Source organism: Mustelus asterias, chromosome 15, assembly GCF_964213995.1.
Source record: "Mustelus asterias chromosome 15, sMusAst1.hap1.1, whole genome shotgun sequence".
Lineage (NCBI taxonomy): Eukaryota > Metazoa > Chordata > Chondrichthyes > Carcharhiniformes > Triakidae > Mustelus > Mustelus asterias.
The window spans coordinates 14430906-14449677 of NC_135815.1; the positions used below are offsets into that span (position 1 = coordinate 14430906).

Consider the following 18772-nt stretch of genomic DNA (forward strand, 5'->3'; position numbering starts at 1 on the left):
TCGAGCTTGCTCCGCCATTCAATCTGATCAAGGCTGATCATCGAATTCAATATCCTGATTTCCCCCTTCTTCCCCCATATCCCTTGATGCCTTTAGCCCCAAGAGCTATATCTAATTTCTTCTTGAAATCACACAACGTTTTGACCTCAACTACATTCGGTGGCAGTGAATTTCACACATTCACCACCCTCTGGGTGAAGAAATGTATCTTCACCTCAGCTCTAAAAGGTTTACCCCTTATCCTCAAACCATGACCCCTAGTTCTGGACTCCCCCATTATCGGGAACATTCTTTCTGAATCTACCCTGTCTAATCCTGTTAGAATTTTATAAGTTTCTATGAGATCCCCTCTCTCTCTTTTAAACTTCAGTAAATATAATTCTAACCAACTTAGCCTCTCCTCATATGACAGACCTGCCATCCCAGGAATCAGCCTGCTATATCTTCGCTGTACTCCCTCTATAGCAAGGACATCCTTCCTCAGATAAGGACACCAAAACTGCACACAATATGGGCGATTTTACCATTGCGTTGCACCCACTTTCGGGTGGGTAAAGCACTTAATGTGGTTGGCGCCGGTTTTTGCGACCGGCGCCATTTTACGAGTGCCAATTTACGGCACGATCAGCCTCTTGCCGGAAATGAGCGAGAGGCAGGTTAATGTATGTAAATTTATTTAAATGCTGTTTTACATCTGCTTAGCGAGCCTGGCACTCAATCGTCCGGGCCCTTCCCCCTTTATGACCTCGCAGGGAAAGGTTCTCGCCGGCGAGGAATAGACATGCTCCCCATGAACGGAGAACAGTCGACTTGGCCTCGCCAGTGGAACTGGAGGCCATTGAGACCCCGGGGAGCCCGAGGGCAAGGGGGGTGCCCCTTGGGCAGTGCCAGACTGGCAGTGCCCCTCGAGCCCCTGGGCAATGCCTACTGTGCAGTGCCAGGGGGGGTTTGGCTAATGGGGGGAGAGGCCTGTGGGGAGAGGGCCAGTGGGGGCGGGGCTAGTTGGGGATAATGGGGAGGCACTAATGGGGGGAGGAGCTAGTAGAGGAGGGGGCCGCTACCACTCTGCAGGGATCGGTGGGGGGGAGGGAGGGAGAGGGGGCCTGCAGCCACTCTGCAGCGATTGGTGGGGGGAGGGTGGCAGTTCTGCGATCGGTGGGGAGAGGGCAACGGGTCTGCGATCGGTGGGGGGAGGGTGTAGGATCCCTGATCGGTGGGGGGAGGGCGGCGAGCCTGCGATCGGTGGGGGAGGAGGAATCCATGATCCTTCTGGGTGGCGGGGTGGGTCGGCGGGGACTGTATCTCGGGCCATGGACTCCCACGATTGCGGGGTGGTGGAGGGGGGAAGCTGCTTCAGGCAGCCTGCACTAGGAGGGGCCTGACAGCTCCCTCTGTCAGACCCCTGCTACTGCTAATGTGCGTGTGCAGCATCAGAGGCCTGTACATGTGCACTACCTCCTTCTGCAGGCTTTCGGGCGCGTTAAGGCCCGTCCACAGGCTTCTGCAGCGAGCAACAGACTTGCTCAGAATTTTGCAGGTGGAGTGCGTATGGGGGGGCGGGTTGGGGGGGGGGGGGTTTTTGCCGGTTTGGGGGGGGTGGGCAGGTGCAGAGGGGGGCCCTGAAAACACACCCAAAAGATGGATCTGAAACTCTCCCAGTTTCAAGTCTGCCCAGCACTTAGAAAAGAAATGGTAAAATCGCCCCCAATATTTCAGGCGTGCCATACAATCGTCGGCAAGAAATAACAGCCGCCGCTATTCACGTCATACGGATATGGAAAGAAAATATACAATTTGTATTTGTAATGTCCTTTACATGACCTCAAGATTTCCCAAAGCAATCTACAGCTAATGAAGCACTTGAGAAGTGTAGTCGCTGTGGGATCAAATGTGCTGCCAATTCGATCCCATGTGACAAATGTAAGATCCCACAAACAGCACAGATAGAATGACTGGGTAATCTGTTTTCATGGTGATGACAGAGAAGGAATGGCTTCCATCTTCATGGAGGTTTTCATGACCACTGAATGTCTGAAAGTCCAGCCGATGAAATACCTTTTGAATTACAGTCACTGTGGTAATGGGGGAGTGAATATTAACCGGGATACTGGGGAGAACTCCACTGCTGTTCCTTAAAGCAGAGCCACAGGGTCCCTTACGTCTTTAACATTGCAAATTATTCTTGGAATTTGATGGAACACTGGAATTTGATTCTTTTGGCACTCTGGGCATTACTTTATGTTTTTAAAAAAAACTCAGCGACAAGTGCTAATTCGACATTCTTTCAATTAAATGTGGGTAGCGGCCTGGAAGAAATATTCATATATTCTGCTCCTGCAGCTAGATTCTCAGTGAAATGCAATTGTGACTCCCACGCTGGACGGCTAATGGCCTTTTTAGAAGCAGAAGCTTTTTATATTTGTGCCATTTTGAGTGTAAAATTCGTAGCCGTCAGCTATCCGGTCTCCTCAGACAGCAGTAGAAGCGCTAGCACGTGTCTGATTATCAACCTGGGCTGACAATCAGACAGTGATGGGAAGGAGACAGGCTCTACAGCTGAATTTTAAACAGGAATGCCCGTCAAGGGTCATTGTGTTACATTAACCTCAATCAATGCTCCCCTCCTACTCCTGAGTCCCAAAGGGAGCCGGTGGCGCAGTGGTTAGCACCGCTATCTCACAGTGCCAGCGCCCCGGGCTCGGGTCCCGGCTTGGGTCACTGTCAGCGTGGAGTTTGCACATTCTTCCCCGTGTCTGTGTGGGTTTGCTCCGGTTTCCTTCCACAGTCTGGTTGGGTATATTGGCCTGTGCTAAATTCTCCCTCAGTGTACCCAAGCAAGCGCCGGAGTGTGGCGACTAGAGGATTTTTAGGGTAACTTCCTTGCGGTGTTAATGTAAGCCTACTTGTGATATCAATAAATAAACTTTAAATTTATGACAAACTTGGGGCTTCCCTGGATTTACACGAGTTTCACAGAACCCGTTTTGGAGATCTTAACCCCGGTGTCTGCTTATTTCTGGGCCCAGATGTCGTGTGAGGATGTACTTACATTGCCTATTTTAATGTTGACACTGCTAACGTGTCAGCCAGTGAATCAGGGTGAATTGTAACCACTTCAGGGGCATCGCAGCACCTGAGAATGATGGTGCTTAATGTGATCGGCCTGGAGAGTGTGATGGTTTCAGCCAGGCTAATGAGGTTGGCTTGCTAGAGTATGAACCCCTAAGTTAATTTGAGTTCGTTTATTTGGTTGGTGTTGAAAGAAATACCTGATGAATCCTTATTGATGGTTAAATCAGGGAGCCTATTTTGCCCAGTTGCTCCCTATTTAAAGCAGGTGTGTCAGACTCCTAGCCTGCATTCAGCAGGGAGCCACTGGAGAACTGGCTGTGTACAGATGTATAGTGTAAATAAAGTAACTTGGTGATGGGACTTTTGCCTCCGTGGAGTTATTACAAGAGACAATCCATTTCCTCAGAGAATCTTGCAACACGGAAGAGGACCATTTGGTCCAGGGTGTGTGTGAAACATAGAACATAGGCACAGGAGGAGGAGGAGGCCATTCGGCCCTTCATTATGATCATGGCTGATCATCCAACTCAATGCTAGCTCTTTGAAAGTATCGTCCAATTTAACGCATTCCCCTGCCCTTTCCCCACTGCCCCGTGATTTTCTCCCCTTCAAGTATCTACTCAATTTCCTTTCGAAAGCTCCCATTGAATCTTCTTGCTCTACCTTTTGTGGCAGTGAATTCCAAATGATAAAAAAATGCCCTCGTCTCACGTCCTGCTCTTTTACTTTCCTAACTTCAACATTGGACAAAAATCCACCAAGGCTCTTCTGAAAATCTATACCCTAACTCTGTGGAATAGCATCGTACTCCTGGTTTAAACTTAACAAAGTCCTTTCTCACATTTTCATTACTTGAGGCTGGCTAATCCAGTAATGAGGCACATTTCATTCTAAATTGGTGAATAACTACCTCAGTGAGATCAGGTTTTCCTGATCCATTTATCGTCAGCCTCTGGCAACACATTGTGTAAGTCACCGAAAGCTACAGTGTGAACATTTCCCATGGGAATTCCCAACAGGATCCGCACTTAACTGTGACATTTCTCTATGTTGTCCGTATGTGGCACTCAAATAAGATTTTGAATGTTAACCGTGTGACCCACTCTGTAATTCCAGCACAAACCTGACTCAAATCACTCGAAATGATCCAGAAAAAAATATTTTCACTCAACTGAAATTTCCGTTCTCCAAAAATAAGTTTTTTCAATAAAATAATTTTTTAAAATTGCTTACGTGTCAGAATAGCATGATTCCATTGAATTAGACAATATAAAATGAGGGGTGCTGGAGCAGCGGGATCTAGGTGTACGTGCGCATGGATCATTGAAGGTGGAAGGATAGGTGAATCCATACAATCCCTACAGTGCTGAAGGAGGCCACTTGGCCCATTGAGTCTGCACCAACTCTCCGAAAGAGCACTCCACCTAGGCCTACTCCTCATCCTATCCCCGTACGTTGGTCATAACCAATCCACCTAAACCCGCATGTCTTTGGACTGTGAGAAGAAACTGGAGCACCCGGAGGAACCCCGCACAGACACGGGGAGAATGTGCAAACTCCACACAGACAGTCACCCGAGGCTGAAATCGACCCTGGGTCCCTGGCACTGCGAGGCAGCAGTGCTAACCACTGCGCCATTATGTTGCCCCATGGAGAGAGCAGTTAATAAAACATAGTGTATTCTGGGCTTTATTAATAGGGGCATAGAGTACAATAGAGGGAGCCAATGACCTAGTGGTATTATCACTAGACTATTAATCCAGAAGCTCAATTAATTTTCTGGGGGACACAGGTTCAAATCCCGCCACAGCAGATGGTGGAATCTGAATTCAATTTTTAAAAAGTCTGGAATTAAGAATCTACTGATAACCGTGAAACCATTGTCAATTGTTGTAAAAACCCATCTGGTTCACTAACGCCCCTTAGGGAAGGAAATCTGCCATCCTTCCCTGGTCTGGCCTACATGTGACTCCAGAGCCACAGCAATGTGGTTGACTCTCAACTGCCCTTGGGCAATTAGGGATGGGCAATAAATGCTGGCCAGCCAGTAACGTCCCATGAATGAATTTTAAAAAAGCAAGCAGGTTATGCTGAATTTATACAAGACATTGGTTAGACCTCAGCTGGAATATTGTGCACTGTTCTGGGCGCCACACTTTAGGAAGGATGTGAACGCATCAGAGAGAGCGCAGGAGAGGTTTACAACAATGATTCCAGGGATGGGAAACTTCAGTTATGAGGTAAGATTGGAAAGGTTGGGACCGCTGTCCTTGGAGAGGAGAAGGCTAAGAGGAGATTTGATTGGCAGAGTAGATAGAGATAAATTGTTCCCGCTCATGAGTGGATTGAGAACCAGAGGGCACAGCTTGAAGTGATTTGTGAAAGAAGCAAGTGTGACGTGAGAAAACATTTCTTCACACAAGTGGCTCAAGTCTGGAATGCACTGTCTGGAAATGTGGTGGAGGCAGGTTCAGTCTCGATTACTTAAATAGAAACAATGTGCAGGGGTACAGGGAAAAGACAGGGGAATGGCACTCAGTCATGATGCCTGTTTGGATAGTCGTTGCAGACATAATGGGTCGAATGGCCTCCTCCTGCACTGTAACAATTCTGTGAATGTGTCTTTTCCTGTCTGTTGATTGATGTATCTGCCAGCTTTTACCAACGCCTTAGGCTTGGATGTGATGGGATAAATAATTGTATTCATGGCATGGATGGTAATCTGGCAAAGTAAATATTATCCGATCAGATACTATTGATATGCACTGATGTTCACCCTGGAAACCTCGGAGCTCGAAGCATTGTTGGGAATACATCATTCCCCATTTAGACATGAAAGTGCTTCTGTTGATGTAACGCATTTCTTGGCCTAAGGACATCCCAGAATGCTCATTAGCCAATTAATGTTGTGAGTTGTGGTGCCAAACACTGCAGACAATGTACACGTAGTAAGGCCTTACAAGCAGCAGTGAGATCAGTGACCATAAGACCATAAGACTATAGACATAGGAGCAGAATTAGGCCACTCGGCCCATCGAGTCTGCTCCGCCATTCAATCATGGCTGATATTTTTCTCATCCCCATTCTCCTGCCTCTTCCCCATAACCCCTGATCCCCTTATCAATCAAGAACCTACCCATCTCTGTCTTAAAGATACGCAATGACCTGGCCTCCACAGCCTTCTGCGGCAAAGAGTTCCAAGATTCACCACTCTTTGGCTGTGATCAATTAATCTGCATCAGTAATGCTGGTTAAGGGTTAAATATGGCCTGATCACTGGGCAAAGACACTGCTTACCTTCAGTCAGTGGCTTGCACTTTTTACATCCACCTGAACAGTCTTCAGACTTCTGGTTACTGTTGTGTCTGAAAGGCGGAACCTCAAACAGTGCACCACTGCTTTATAAGAAAGCAGTTGAGGCCAGAACATTGTACGCTTTCAAGAAGGAGTTAGATACAGCTCTTAAGGCAAAAGGGTGGCACAGTGGTTAGCACTGCAGCCTCACAGCGCCAGGGGCCCAGGTTTGATTCCGGCCTTGGGTGACTGTGTGTGGAGTTTCCACATTGTCCCCGTGTCCGCGTGGATTTCTTCCAGCTGCTCAGGTTTCCTCCCACACTCCAAAGATGTTTAGGTGGATTGGCCATGCTAAATTGACCCTTAGTGTCCCAAGATTTTTTTAAGTTTATTTATTAGTGTCACAAGTAGTCTTACATCAACGCTGCAGGGAGGTTACTGTGAAAATCCCCGAGTCGCCGCACTCCGGCACCTGTTCATTGACTTTTGCCTCTTTATATGTTTTTCCTTTCAACTTAGTTCTGCTTAACTTCCTTGGTTACCCATGGTTGGTTTATCTCACTCTTAGAATCTTTCCTCCTGACTGGGATATATTTTTTGCTGAGAGTCTCATTAAATGTCTGTCACTGCTTGATTATTGTCTTTCCTGTTAACCTATCTGCCCGGTATCCTTATTTCATTGAAATTCCCTTTATTTCAGTTAAACACATTTGTTGCAGACCCAAGTTTTTCATTCTCAAACTAAATATTAAATTCTATCATGTTATGATCACTACTTCCCAGGGGATCTTTTACTCTAAGGTCATTTATTAAATCTGCCTCATTACCCATTGCCAGATCCAAAATAGTCTGTTCCCTGGTTGGCTCTATGACATATTGCTCTGGGAAACTATCTCTCGCGCAGCCAATGAATTTGTTGTCATAGCTACTCTTTCCAACTTGATTAGCCCAACCAACATGAATATTAAAGTCACCCATAATTATTGCTCTATTCTTTTTACATGCTCCAATAATTGCTGATTTATATCCTTTCCTACAGTCTGGCTGCTGTTTTGGGGCCTACACACTACGCCTACCAACGTCTTGTTTTCCTTCCTTACCTCCACCCAAATGGACTCTACATCACCCGGGCCTAGATCATCTCTCACAGCTTGACCTCATTTCATCTCTTATTAACAGCGCTACCCCACCACCTCTTCCTTTCTTCCTGTCTTTCCGAAAAGTCACCTCAGGGCTTTCTGAGGGATGTTTTTCTGGACACACTTTTATTCGGAGAGAGTGAAGTGCACCATGTGCGTTCTGAGTAGCTCGGGTCTTTTCAGATTGCCGCAAATTTCACCAAAATCGCTGAAAGGCGGCCAACGTTTTGCAATGTAGGAGAAACATGTGGGTATGCTGGCCCCTTCGTGATAAATTTAAATTTTTGTCAAGTTAAAAATTATGTCTCCTGAAAGACGTTGTGGAATTGTTCTGCCAGAGATTAATTTAAGTGATAGACGGATATTGGCTGCCCATTTCATATTACTCATTCCCATTAGCTACATTGAAACAGTCAAAAAGCCTTCTCGCTTCCAAGATACTTGAACTGCTTGAATGATGTATGGTCAAATATTGTAGCAGGAAAGAAGTGTGAAGCCCTCAGTCATCATCAAACATGGGATTATAACTCATATTTCAGATACTCTTTTACATTTTTAATCTTCACTAAGAGATTTATTTCTTTTCTCAAATTGCTTACTCTGCTCATTTTATCAAAGTTAAGTAGAGGAAATGTCTGGAACCTTCCTTTGGGAAAACTAATTTTGTTCCAAATACATTTTTGATCATGCTTCCTTCTTTTTTCAAAGTTTACACATAACGGCCAGAATTCTCCGGCCGTTCATGCCGGCGGGATTCTCCAGTCCCGCCGTCAGTGCACCCCCCCCTGCCCACAGGTTTCCCGCAGGCGTGGGGTGTGGTCAATGAATATTCCCCATGACACCGGAGAATCCCGCCACTGGCAAACAACACGCCACCTCCCGCTGGCGGGAAACACGCGGCTGGGAGGCCGGAGAATCTCACCCAATGTTCTTCTGTGGGGTTTGTAAAAAATGGAGAGAGAGAGGTTTCAGTGTTACAACTTCTCTGAATTGGAAGCACGCTTGGCTTAATTTGGCATTTGTAAGAATAATCCTCAGTACGTTCTGCCTAGTTCACAGTGGATTTGTAATAGGTTTTCAGAGGCAGAGGTCCCTTCACCAAAATCCCTTCATTTACAAACGGCGACACGGTAGCACAGTGGTTAGCACTGCTGCTTCACAGCTCCAGGGACCTGGGTTCGATTCCCGGCTTGGGTCACTGTCTGTGTGGAGTTTGCACATTCTCCTCGTGTCTGCGTGGGTTTCCTCCGGGTGCTCCAGTTTCCTCCCACAGTCCAAAGATGTGCGGGTTAGGTTGATTGGCCATGCTAAAAATTGCCCTTAGTGTCCTGAGATGCATAGGTTAGAGGGATTAGTTGGGTAAATATGTAGGGATATGGGAGTAGGACCTGGGTGGGATTGTGGTCGGTGCAGACTTGATGGGCTGAATGGCCTCTTTCTGTACTGTAGGGTTTCTGTTTCTGTTTGTTTCTGTTTCTAACAGCGGAACACAGAGTGCTAGTAGTTAGCAGTCTATCTCCGGGGGTGTCAGAGGAACTGACATTCCCAGTTAAGTACAAGGCAAAGACTCCCTGATTGGCCCTTCAATTGGATCCTTAATCGGGGATATCTTTTTGTAGGATCCTTAATCAGGGAGTTCATACTCCAATAGGCCAACCTCAATGGTCTGATTGAAGTCATTACAGGACTCAGAGCCCAAAATGTATTTTTTCATCGCACATTCACAAGATGTGAGCCTCACTGGTCGTGTCAGCATTTGCTACACATCCATGTTCAACTGTGAGGGTTGCTAGGCCATTTCATAAAGAGCAGTTTCACTAATGGTCGAAAGACTAACAAAAACCTATGATTAAAATTTACTGCATCTTGAGTTATCTTTCTTGTATAAAAATAATTTATCTTAGATGGATAACTTACAAATGGGAATGATTGTAAATAAGTATATTATTACGTCCATTATCATAGAAATCATAGAAACCCTACAGTGCAGAAGGAGGCCATTCGGCCCATCGAGTCTGCACCGACCACAATCCCACCCAGGCCCTACCCCCACATATTTACCCGCTAATCCCTCTAACCTACGCATCTCAGGACTCTAAGGGGCAATTTTTAACCTGGCCAATCAACCTAACCCGTACATCTTTGGACTGTGGGAGGAAACCGGAGCACCCAGAGGAAACCCACGCAGACACGAGGAGATTGTGCAAACTCCACACAGACAGTGACCCAAGCCGGGAATCGAACCCAGGTCCCTGGAGCTGTGAAGCAGCAGTGCTAACCACTGTGCTACCGTGCCGCCCATTATATTTGCACTATGGTCCCAATTCTTTCCCAAAGTGTAAACAGTTAAGAACTGTTTCCAATATTTGCATCTGCTGGTTTTAATATTTACATTGCTATGGGGTCTAGGGTCCATGTAGGCCAGGTCAGGCCAGGATGGCAGATTTCCTTCCCTCAAGGATATTGGTGAACCAGAAAGCTTTACGGAACCAGGGATCCAAATTCCATTAGCACTCACCATCACTGACATAGACCTTTCTTTGTCTTTCCACTTTATTTAGTTAATTGAGTTTAAATTTCCCAGCCACACTGTTGGGATTTGAACTCTCAAACCTGCATCATTAGTCCAATACTAGTCCAATGGTATAATCACTGTGTTTTTTTTTCTTTATTGGGATGTGTGCCTGGCTGGCAAGGCAAGCATTTGTTACCCATTGCTAATCGCCCTTGAACTGAGTGGCTTGCTCGGCCATTCCCGAGGTTAGTTAAGAGTCAACCACATTGCTGTGGATCTGGAGACACCTGGAGGCCAGACTGGGTAAGGACGGCAGATTCTCTTCATCAGTGAACCAGATGGGTCCTTAAGACAATCAATGATAGTTTCATGGCCACCATTACTGAGGCTAGCTTTCAATTCCAGATTTTACAAATTGAATTTTTATTCCACCAGCTGCCATGGTGGGGTTTGAACCCACGTCCCCTGGGCATTGGTCCGGATCTCTGGATTACTGGCCTAATGACTTCCTCATTACACCACCTTCTGCCCGCTAAATGCTGCTTATGTAGAGGTTGGCACATTCGTGATCCCACTGTAATTCGGATAAAATTGCTTCGCCCACTCAACAATTTTCCTTTCATTGCCATTCTGCATATTTCAGAGTTTAAAAAAAAACTGCTTTCCATTCTGCAGAATTCCAGCAAACTGAACCGAATCCCACTCGCTCGCGTTGTACAGATCATTTCATAGCCCCAAACACACACCTCCCATTGTGCAGGGTCACAGTGAACCAGACTGCTTCATACTTGCTTCTTATGGCACGGTAGCACAGTGGTTAGCACTGCTGCTTCACAGCTCCCAGGTCCCTGGGTTCAATTCCCGGCTTGGGTCACTGTCTGTGTGGAGTTTGCACATTCTCCTCGTGTCTGCGTGGGTTTCCTCCGGGTGCTCCGGTTTCCTCCCACAGTCCAAAGATGTGCGGGTTAGGTTGATTGGCCGTGCTAAAATTGCCCCTTAGTCTCTTGAGATGGGTAGGTTAGAGGGATTAGCGGGTAAATATGTAGGGATATGGGGGTAGGGCCTGGGTGGGATTGTGGTCGGTGTAGACTCGATGGGCCGAATGGCCTCTTTCTACACTGTAGGGTTTCTAAGATTTAATGTATAAACTGCCGAATTCAATATGTGTAAAATCTCTTGCTCAGAGCATGAAATTAGTATATCCAATGACTCACTCCTGCCCTTGCTGGGGCACTGGGATCATGGTGAGGCCTGCTCATTAATTATGGCTTTGACATGCCCATGCCAGTGTTGATGCATCTTGGGTGCCTGCTTTGTGGGGTGGGTAATATGGTACTGGATGGTGCTTAGGGAGGGAATTCTAATGGTTCCTCATCACCCAAACACGTAGCTTCCAGATAATGAGTTTTAGAAAGGTGCCTGAAACACATCCTTGCAGCATTTCCAGAGTCTTTTCAGCTTTTGAACCTTAATACTGAAAGACCTGGATAAGAGTGGACATGGGGAAGATGTTTCTGTTAGTAGGAGAGACTAGGATCCGAATGCACAACCTCAGAGTAAAGGGACAACCCTTTAGAAACGAGATGAGGAGGAATTTCTTCAGCCAGAGGTGGTGAATCTGTGGAATTCATTGCCGCAGAAGTCAGTGGAAGCCAAGTCAATGAGTGTATTTAAGACAGAAATAAAGATAGGTTCTTGATTGGCAAGGGGATCAAAGGTTATGGAAAAAAGGCGGCAGAATGGGGATGAGAAACTTATCAGCCATGATTGAATGGCAGAGCAGACTCAATGGGCCAAATGGCCTAATTCTGCTCCGATATCTTATGGTCTTATGGCTCATGCTCTCGGCCTTGGGATCCCACTGGACTCCACATTAACCAGGAGACTATCATGTTCTTCTGTGAAGAGTCAGGAAATCCAACTCCACCATCTCCCATGGACAATGAAGAGATAGATGGAAATTTTGACCACTATCATTGGAAGCTGCCAGCAGTAAGTTATCTGAGTGGCGATCTGCCATTTTCAAGTCTTTGCTAATCTTATGCCCGACTCCCAGTCGGCCTAGGCTGAGAGTGCATCCTGGGTGCTAATGGAATTTGGATCCCTGGTTCCATAATTTCCCTCGTAGTAAGTCTGGCTGAGGTTCACCTCCAGCCTTCAACCTACTAATCCAGTCCAAAGACAAGGTACAAGGATAGATTGGAAACGCTGGGTCTGTTCTTCCTGGGAAGAGGAGGTTGAGAGGAGAGCTGATGGAAGTGTCTAAAATCATGAAAGGTGCAGACAAAGGAAATAGGATGAAAACTTCCCATTGGGATAAGGATCCGGAAGCAGAAGCTACAATTTAAAAGTTAGAAGTAAAGTTTATTTGATAGTTACAAGGCTTACATTAACACTGCAATCAAGTTACTGTGAAATTCCGCTAGTCACCACACTCTGGTGTATGTTCGGGTCAATGCACCTAACCAGCACATCTTCAGACTGTGGGAGGAAACTGGAGCACCTGGAGGAGACCCATGCAGATACGGGGAGAACGTCCAAACTACGCACAGGCTTTGACCCAAGCTGGGAATCGAGTCCAGGTCCCTGGCGCTGTGAGGCAGCAGTGCTAACCACTGTGCCACCGTGCCACTCTTAAAGGTGATTGGCAAAGAAGCAGAGGCGACATGAGTCAAAGCCTATTTGTGCAGTGAATGGTTGGGACCTGGAACACACGCACTGCCTGAGGATGTGGTGGAGACTGATTTAATCAAAGCAGCGCTAAGGGGCAAAGGTGGGTGAGTGGGACCAAGTTCTTGCAGAGAGCCAGCACGGACGGATGGGCTGAACATCCTCCTTCTGCACTATAGCTGTCCTGTGATTATATAAGAAAGAAAGATGTGGAACTTGTACAATATCTCGCCTCTGAAATGTCTCAAAATGCTTTTCACATCTATTTTACTATTTTCGTCATGTAGGTGAACAGCTTTTCATTTGTTTAGCCAGTGGAATGAATATGAACTGAGGGTTCCACTTGTTCTCGAGCGGAAAGCTAATCCATATTAGCCACATGAGCACACTGCTCCTCTCGAAGGATTGTTCTGCTTTCTCCTCAGTGATTACTGATTTATTGTCATTCATAAGGGTGGCACAGTGGATTAGCACCGCTACCTCACAGCGCCAGGGACCCGGGTTCGATCCTGGCTCGGGTCACCGTCTGTGTGGAGTTTGCACGTTTTCCCCGTGTCTGCGTGGGTTTCCTCCGGGTGCTCCGGTTTCCCGCAACAGTCCAAAGATGTGCGGGTTAGGTGGATTGGCCCGTGCTAAATTGCCCCTTAGTGTCAGGGGGACCAGCTAGGGTAAATGCATGGGGTTATGGGGATAGGGCCTGGGCGGGATTGTGGTCGGTGCAGAGTCGATGGGCCGAATGGCCTCCTTCTGCACTGTAGGGATTCTATATGACCCTGAGCCCCTCCTGCCCTGTGGGACTCAACCCTTTCATCTTGTCTCTGGCTGCCAGACTCATAGACATTGACACAAACTTTGTGCAGAATATTGACCGAATCTCGCCCAGGCTAGATCAATTTTTGTTGAAATGCAGTCGGTGAAGGAAGCATTAAGTGGCTTTTGATACAACCACCTTAAAATTTGCAATTTAGATGTGGAATTGACAGGATTCTCCATTCAGGCTTGTAGTTGAAAGTCAGCCTTTTGTGAGGATTCAATTGTAACAGTGACATTGATGAAAAAAATAATGTAATCGTACTTGCTTTTTTTGATATCTGGAGAGAATTGCCTCTCTCCCGTCTTCCAATGATGAGGATATTGGAAGCAAAGAGCACACTACTCCTCTGGAAGGATTGTTTTGTTTTCTCAGTAACGCTTTGATTGTTGATTTATTGCAGGGTTGAGCTGATGATTAGTTTTCCATGAATCATTGACTGCACTTAATTGGATATATTAGATTCACAGAGTACGCTATCTGTAGTCGGTTATCTGTCCTTGAAGATTTATGACACTTGGAGCCAAAGTCTGATGAATGGATTTACAAGAACATAAAAGTAGAAGTAGATTAAGTAGTACTTAAGCAAACTTACCTACGGAGGTGCCTCAATGTGGGGGCAGCTGGTGGAATCTGAATTCAATTAACAAATCTGGAATGTAAAGCCACTCTCAGTAATGGGGGCCATGAAACTATCAACTTTTTTATTCATTCGTGGAACATTGATGTCGCTGGCTGGCTAGCATTTATTGCCCATTCCCTAGTTGCCCTTGGAACTGAGTGGCTTCCTAGGCTATTTCAGAGGGCAGTTGAGAGTCAACCACATTGCTGTGGGTCTGGAGTCACGTGTAGGCCAGACCGGGTAAGAACGGCAGATTTCCTTCCCTAAAGGACATTAGTGAACCAGATGGGTTTTTCCGACAATTGATAATGGTTTCATGGTCATCAGTAGATTCTTAATCCCGGATTTTTTTTATTGAATCTGCCGTGGCGGGATTCGAACCCAGGTCCCCAGAACTTTTGCTGAGTTTCTGGATTAATAGTCTTGCGATAACACCACTAGGCCATCGCCTCCCCTCCTCTATTGTTGGACATCCAGGGACATCCAAATCCTTCTGAACACCAACATTAATGGTTTCTCCCCATTTAAAGAATATTGTTTTTCTTTAATTCTCATGATCAAAATTAATAATCTCACAGTTCCCCACGTTACACTCCATGTGCCACCATCTTGCCCACAGACCTGACCTATCTATGCAGAAGTATTCACTTGCAACTTACTTGCCCACCTAGTTTTGTATTGTCAGCAAACTTGAATACATTACACTCTGTCCCTTCATCTGAGTCTTAATATAGATTGTAAATAGCAGAGGTTCCAGACTGGTCCTTGCGGTACCTCATTCGCAAGTCTGCCAAACCAAAAGAAAATGCCTGTTTATTCTGATTTCCTGTCTTCTGTCCTTTTTCCAACCCTCTGTCTATCCTGATATATTATCCCCAATGGCACTAGCCCTTACATTGTGCAACAATATTTCTTTTGGCATCCTATCAAATGCTTTTTGGAAATCCAAATTTATTGCATCCATCGGTTCTGCTTAATCTAATTTGCTCATTATATTCTCTAAAAACATTCATAAATTCATCAAACATGCTGTTCCTTTCAAGAAATCGGTTTTGGCTCTCCTTCATCAAATTATGGTTTTTGAAGTTGCCGTCTTATTTAATGATTGATTACAGAGTTTTCCCAAAGACTGATGTCAGGGTAACTGGTCTGTAGTTCCCCATTTTCTCTCTCCTTTCTTTCTGGAGTAGTCGTGTTACGTTTACTGACTTCTAATCCATTGGGATCATTCCGGAACCCAGGCAGTTTTGGAAAATCATGTGGCCAAGATGTCTCTGTGCTTTTTGCTCCCATCCCAGCAATTCACTGTGCCCCCTATGTATACATGGGATACTTGCTGGCTAACCTGGTCTACCAGCTTTGAGATCATCGTCCAGACACTCCTTGTGGAAAAGTAGATGAAGTAAGTCCTCACATCAGGATACAGTGGTTAGCACTGCTGCCTCACAGCACCAGGGACCTGGGTTCGATTCCCTGCTTGGGTCACTGTCTGTGTGGAGTTTGCACATTCTCCCCGTGTCTGCGTGGGTTTCCTCCGGGTGCTACAATTTCCTCCCACAGTCCAAAGATGTGCTGGTTAGGTCCATTGGCCATGCTAAATTCGCCCTCAGTGTACCCGAACAGGCGCCAGAGTGTGGCGACTAGGGGATTAACTTCATTGCAGTGTCAATAAATTGTGACTAATAAATAAGATTAAAACATTTTTTAAAATCTATTAAATATTCTTATTGTTACATGTTCTTCAAGTTTGGCAGCTACCGGATTCTTTTCTCTAATTCAACTCTTTATCACTGAAGGGTTTGCAAAGATCAACTTTTAAAATTCTTTTTTGGGGATGCGGGTGTCGCTCGGCAGTGTATGTTGTTCGTCCCTAATTGCTCCGTGAACTGAGGGTCTCGCTCGGGCTATTTCAGAAGGATAGTTAAGAGTTGACTACATTGTTGTGTATGTGTGTGTTTGTGTGTGTGTGTAGTAGGGGGGCGGGGGGGGGGGGTTGGAGTCACATGTAGGCCAGACTGAGTAAGGACGGCAGATTTCCTTCCCTCGGGGTTTTACAACAAGCGATAACAGTTTTGTGATCATCATTAATTAAATCCAGATTTATATTGGATTCAAATTTTATCATCTGCTGTGGTGGGATTCGAACCCGGCTCCCCAGAGCATTACCCTGAATCTCTGGATGACTAGTCTAGTGACAATGTTACTATGCCGCAAGGTGGCACAGTGGTTAGCACTGCTGCCTCACAGCGCCAGGGACCCGGATTCAATTCCCAGCTTGGATCACTCGTCTATGTGGAGTATGCACGTTCTTCCCGTGTCTGCGTGGGTTTCCTTCTCGTGCTCTGGTTTCTTTCCAAGTCCAAAAGACTTGCTGGTTAGGGTGCATCCTCAGTGTATCCGAACAGGCACTAGAGTGTGGCGACTAGGGGATTTTCCCAGTAACTTCATTGCAGTGTTAATGTAAGCCTACTTGTGACACTAACAAATAAATGCCATCACCTTCCCTTGCATGTCCTAAGGTACTGGAAGGTGCTATACAAAAATGCACCTCGTTTCTGATTGATGTAAAGGGGGCGTTAGTCGGAATTTGCGACATTCTGTCATTGCAAAAACTCGCCATAATTGAAGCCCGTATAACACCTCAATGTCCCATCTTTGTGGCTTTAGGTTTGGTGGACAGGGTCATTAATGGAGACTTCTCTTGTGCTGCTTTCCAGGTACCTCTGACTGGGTTGGGAACGACTTTGTGGAAAACACGGGCGTGAGCCTGATCATTGAGCACAAACCGGGCAAGAACGCGATGAACAAGCCCACCGTTCTCCAGGAGCTAAAGGCCGTGTTTGAGAGAGACTGGAACTCCAAATATGCCCGAAACTTAGAAATAAATACTTTTCCAGAATGCTTGAAACTTAAAACATATCAGCCCAAACCATCTTAATGTTACCTGACTGAAGCAATGCTATTGTTTTCTTTTTGAGATGTGTGGGAGACAGGTTTGAAATGGTCAGGAGTACTGGAAATTTCCACTTTAGATTTGGGTTAAGGATAAGCATATCTTGTGTGATCCGCGTTTTTAAAAAAAATAACCCAAGTATTTAAATGATAATATAAAACAAGTAGTCTTATGTTGACCAAGTATCCCTGAACCTATGGTAGATCAGGGCGATAGTTCTCACAGGGGAGTCACTGCGCACAGCCTAACCACAGGAGTAACTGTAAAGCCTAATGTGTAATGGGACAGTCAAAATTAAATGAGTTTAAATCTCACTGAAAAATGTTAGCAAAAGCTTCATCGACTGATATGGGTTTTCTATGTCCATTGTTTTACTAACATTACACAGCACGACTTCAATCCATGTGGAGCCAAAGTGAAGCTCCTCAATCCCAGTTTTGAAATGATTATTCAAAAATAGCGCTCCCCTCCCCATATATTTTTCTCCTGTTTTCTCTGCTGTCAGTGAGGGTGGATTGGCAACAAGCTTCCCACAGTTTGCTGGCTGCTAAATGCCATAATACTCTGGTTACCATCTTCTGCACAGTTGTTCTTCTAGTTATTATTTCAGTAGATTTATATCCAATAGTCAGAAGCTGAACAAAATAACACTCCTATTATTATCATCTGCTTGCAGTGCAGCTTATCAGCCTCTATGTCGAAGGCGTGTAAGCTTCTCGTATATGGCAATCTATAACCTATAAGTGGCATTGGAAGGGCAGTGACATTGTCAGCTGTGGCTCAGTTGGTAGCGCCCTCATTTCTGAGTCACAAGACCATAAGACACAGGAGCAGGATTAGGCCACTCGGCCCATCGAGTCTGCTCTGCCATTCAATCATGGCTGATATTTTTCTCATCCTCATTCTCCTGCCTTTTCCCCACAACCCCTGATCCCCTTATTGATCAAGAACCTATCTATCTCTGTCTTAAAGACACTCAATGACAACAAAGTTCCTGCTTCAAGTCTCACTCCAGGGCTTTAGCACAAAAATTCACAATTGGATGAGATGTTAAACTGAGGTCTGCTCGAGTTGATGTAAAAAGATCCCTGTAATAAGTCTGCGGAGGCAGAGGTCCCTTCACCAATATTCCTTTATTTCCAAACTCTAACAGCAGTACACAGAGTGCTGGCGGTTAGCAGTCTATCTCCGGGGGTATCAGAGGAACTGACACTCCCAGTTAAATACAAGGCAAAGACTCCCTGATTGGCCTATCAGTTGGATCCTTAATCAGGGAACACATACTCCAATGGGCCAACCTCAATGGCCTGATTGAAGTCATTACAATCCCACGCCACTATTTCAAAGAAGGGCAGGTTTATCCTCCGTTTCTTGGCCAATATTTGTCCCTCAGTCAGCATCACAAAACTCGGCTGTCTACTCATTTCCACCTTGCTGCTTGTAGGAGTTTGCTGTTCGCCAATTAGCTGCCATGATTCCTACATCGCAACAGTGTCACACTTCTAAATGCACTTTATTGGCTAAGCACTTGCAGAAAGGCACTATATAAATGCAGGTTTGTCTGGTCTGTCTAGAGTAAATGTTGGAAGACCAGCCAACCTTTGAAACAAATAATTCACGTTGTTGGCACAAAGGAATTGGGGCTTTTTTCTGGCTCTAGTAGCACTCCTAACACAACATGAGGGCACCAACAAAT

At 45.7% G+C, this 18772-nt stretch overlaps 1 protein-coding gene across 1 annotated transcript in view; it reads left to right on the forward strand.

Moving 5' to 3' along the window:
• LOC144504787 (inactive phospholipase D5-like) overlaps nucleotides 1-17402 on the forward strand; it is a 113125-nt gene extending 95723 nt beyond the window's left edge. Inside the window, exon 10 of the mRNA XM_078230527.1 lies at nucleotides 16841-17402. Coding sequence (XP_078086653.1) covers nucleotides 16841-17061 — 221 coding nt within the window. The 3' untranslated portion in view covers nucleotides 17062-17402. The remainder of the gene's footprint in view (nucleotides 1-16840) is intronic.
• The last annotated feature ends 1370 nt before the right edge of the window (nucleotides 17403-18772 follow it).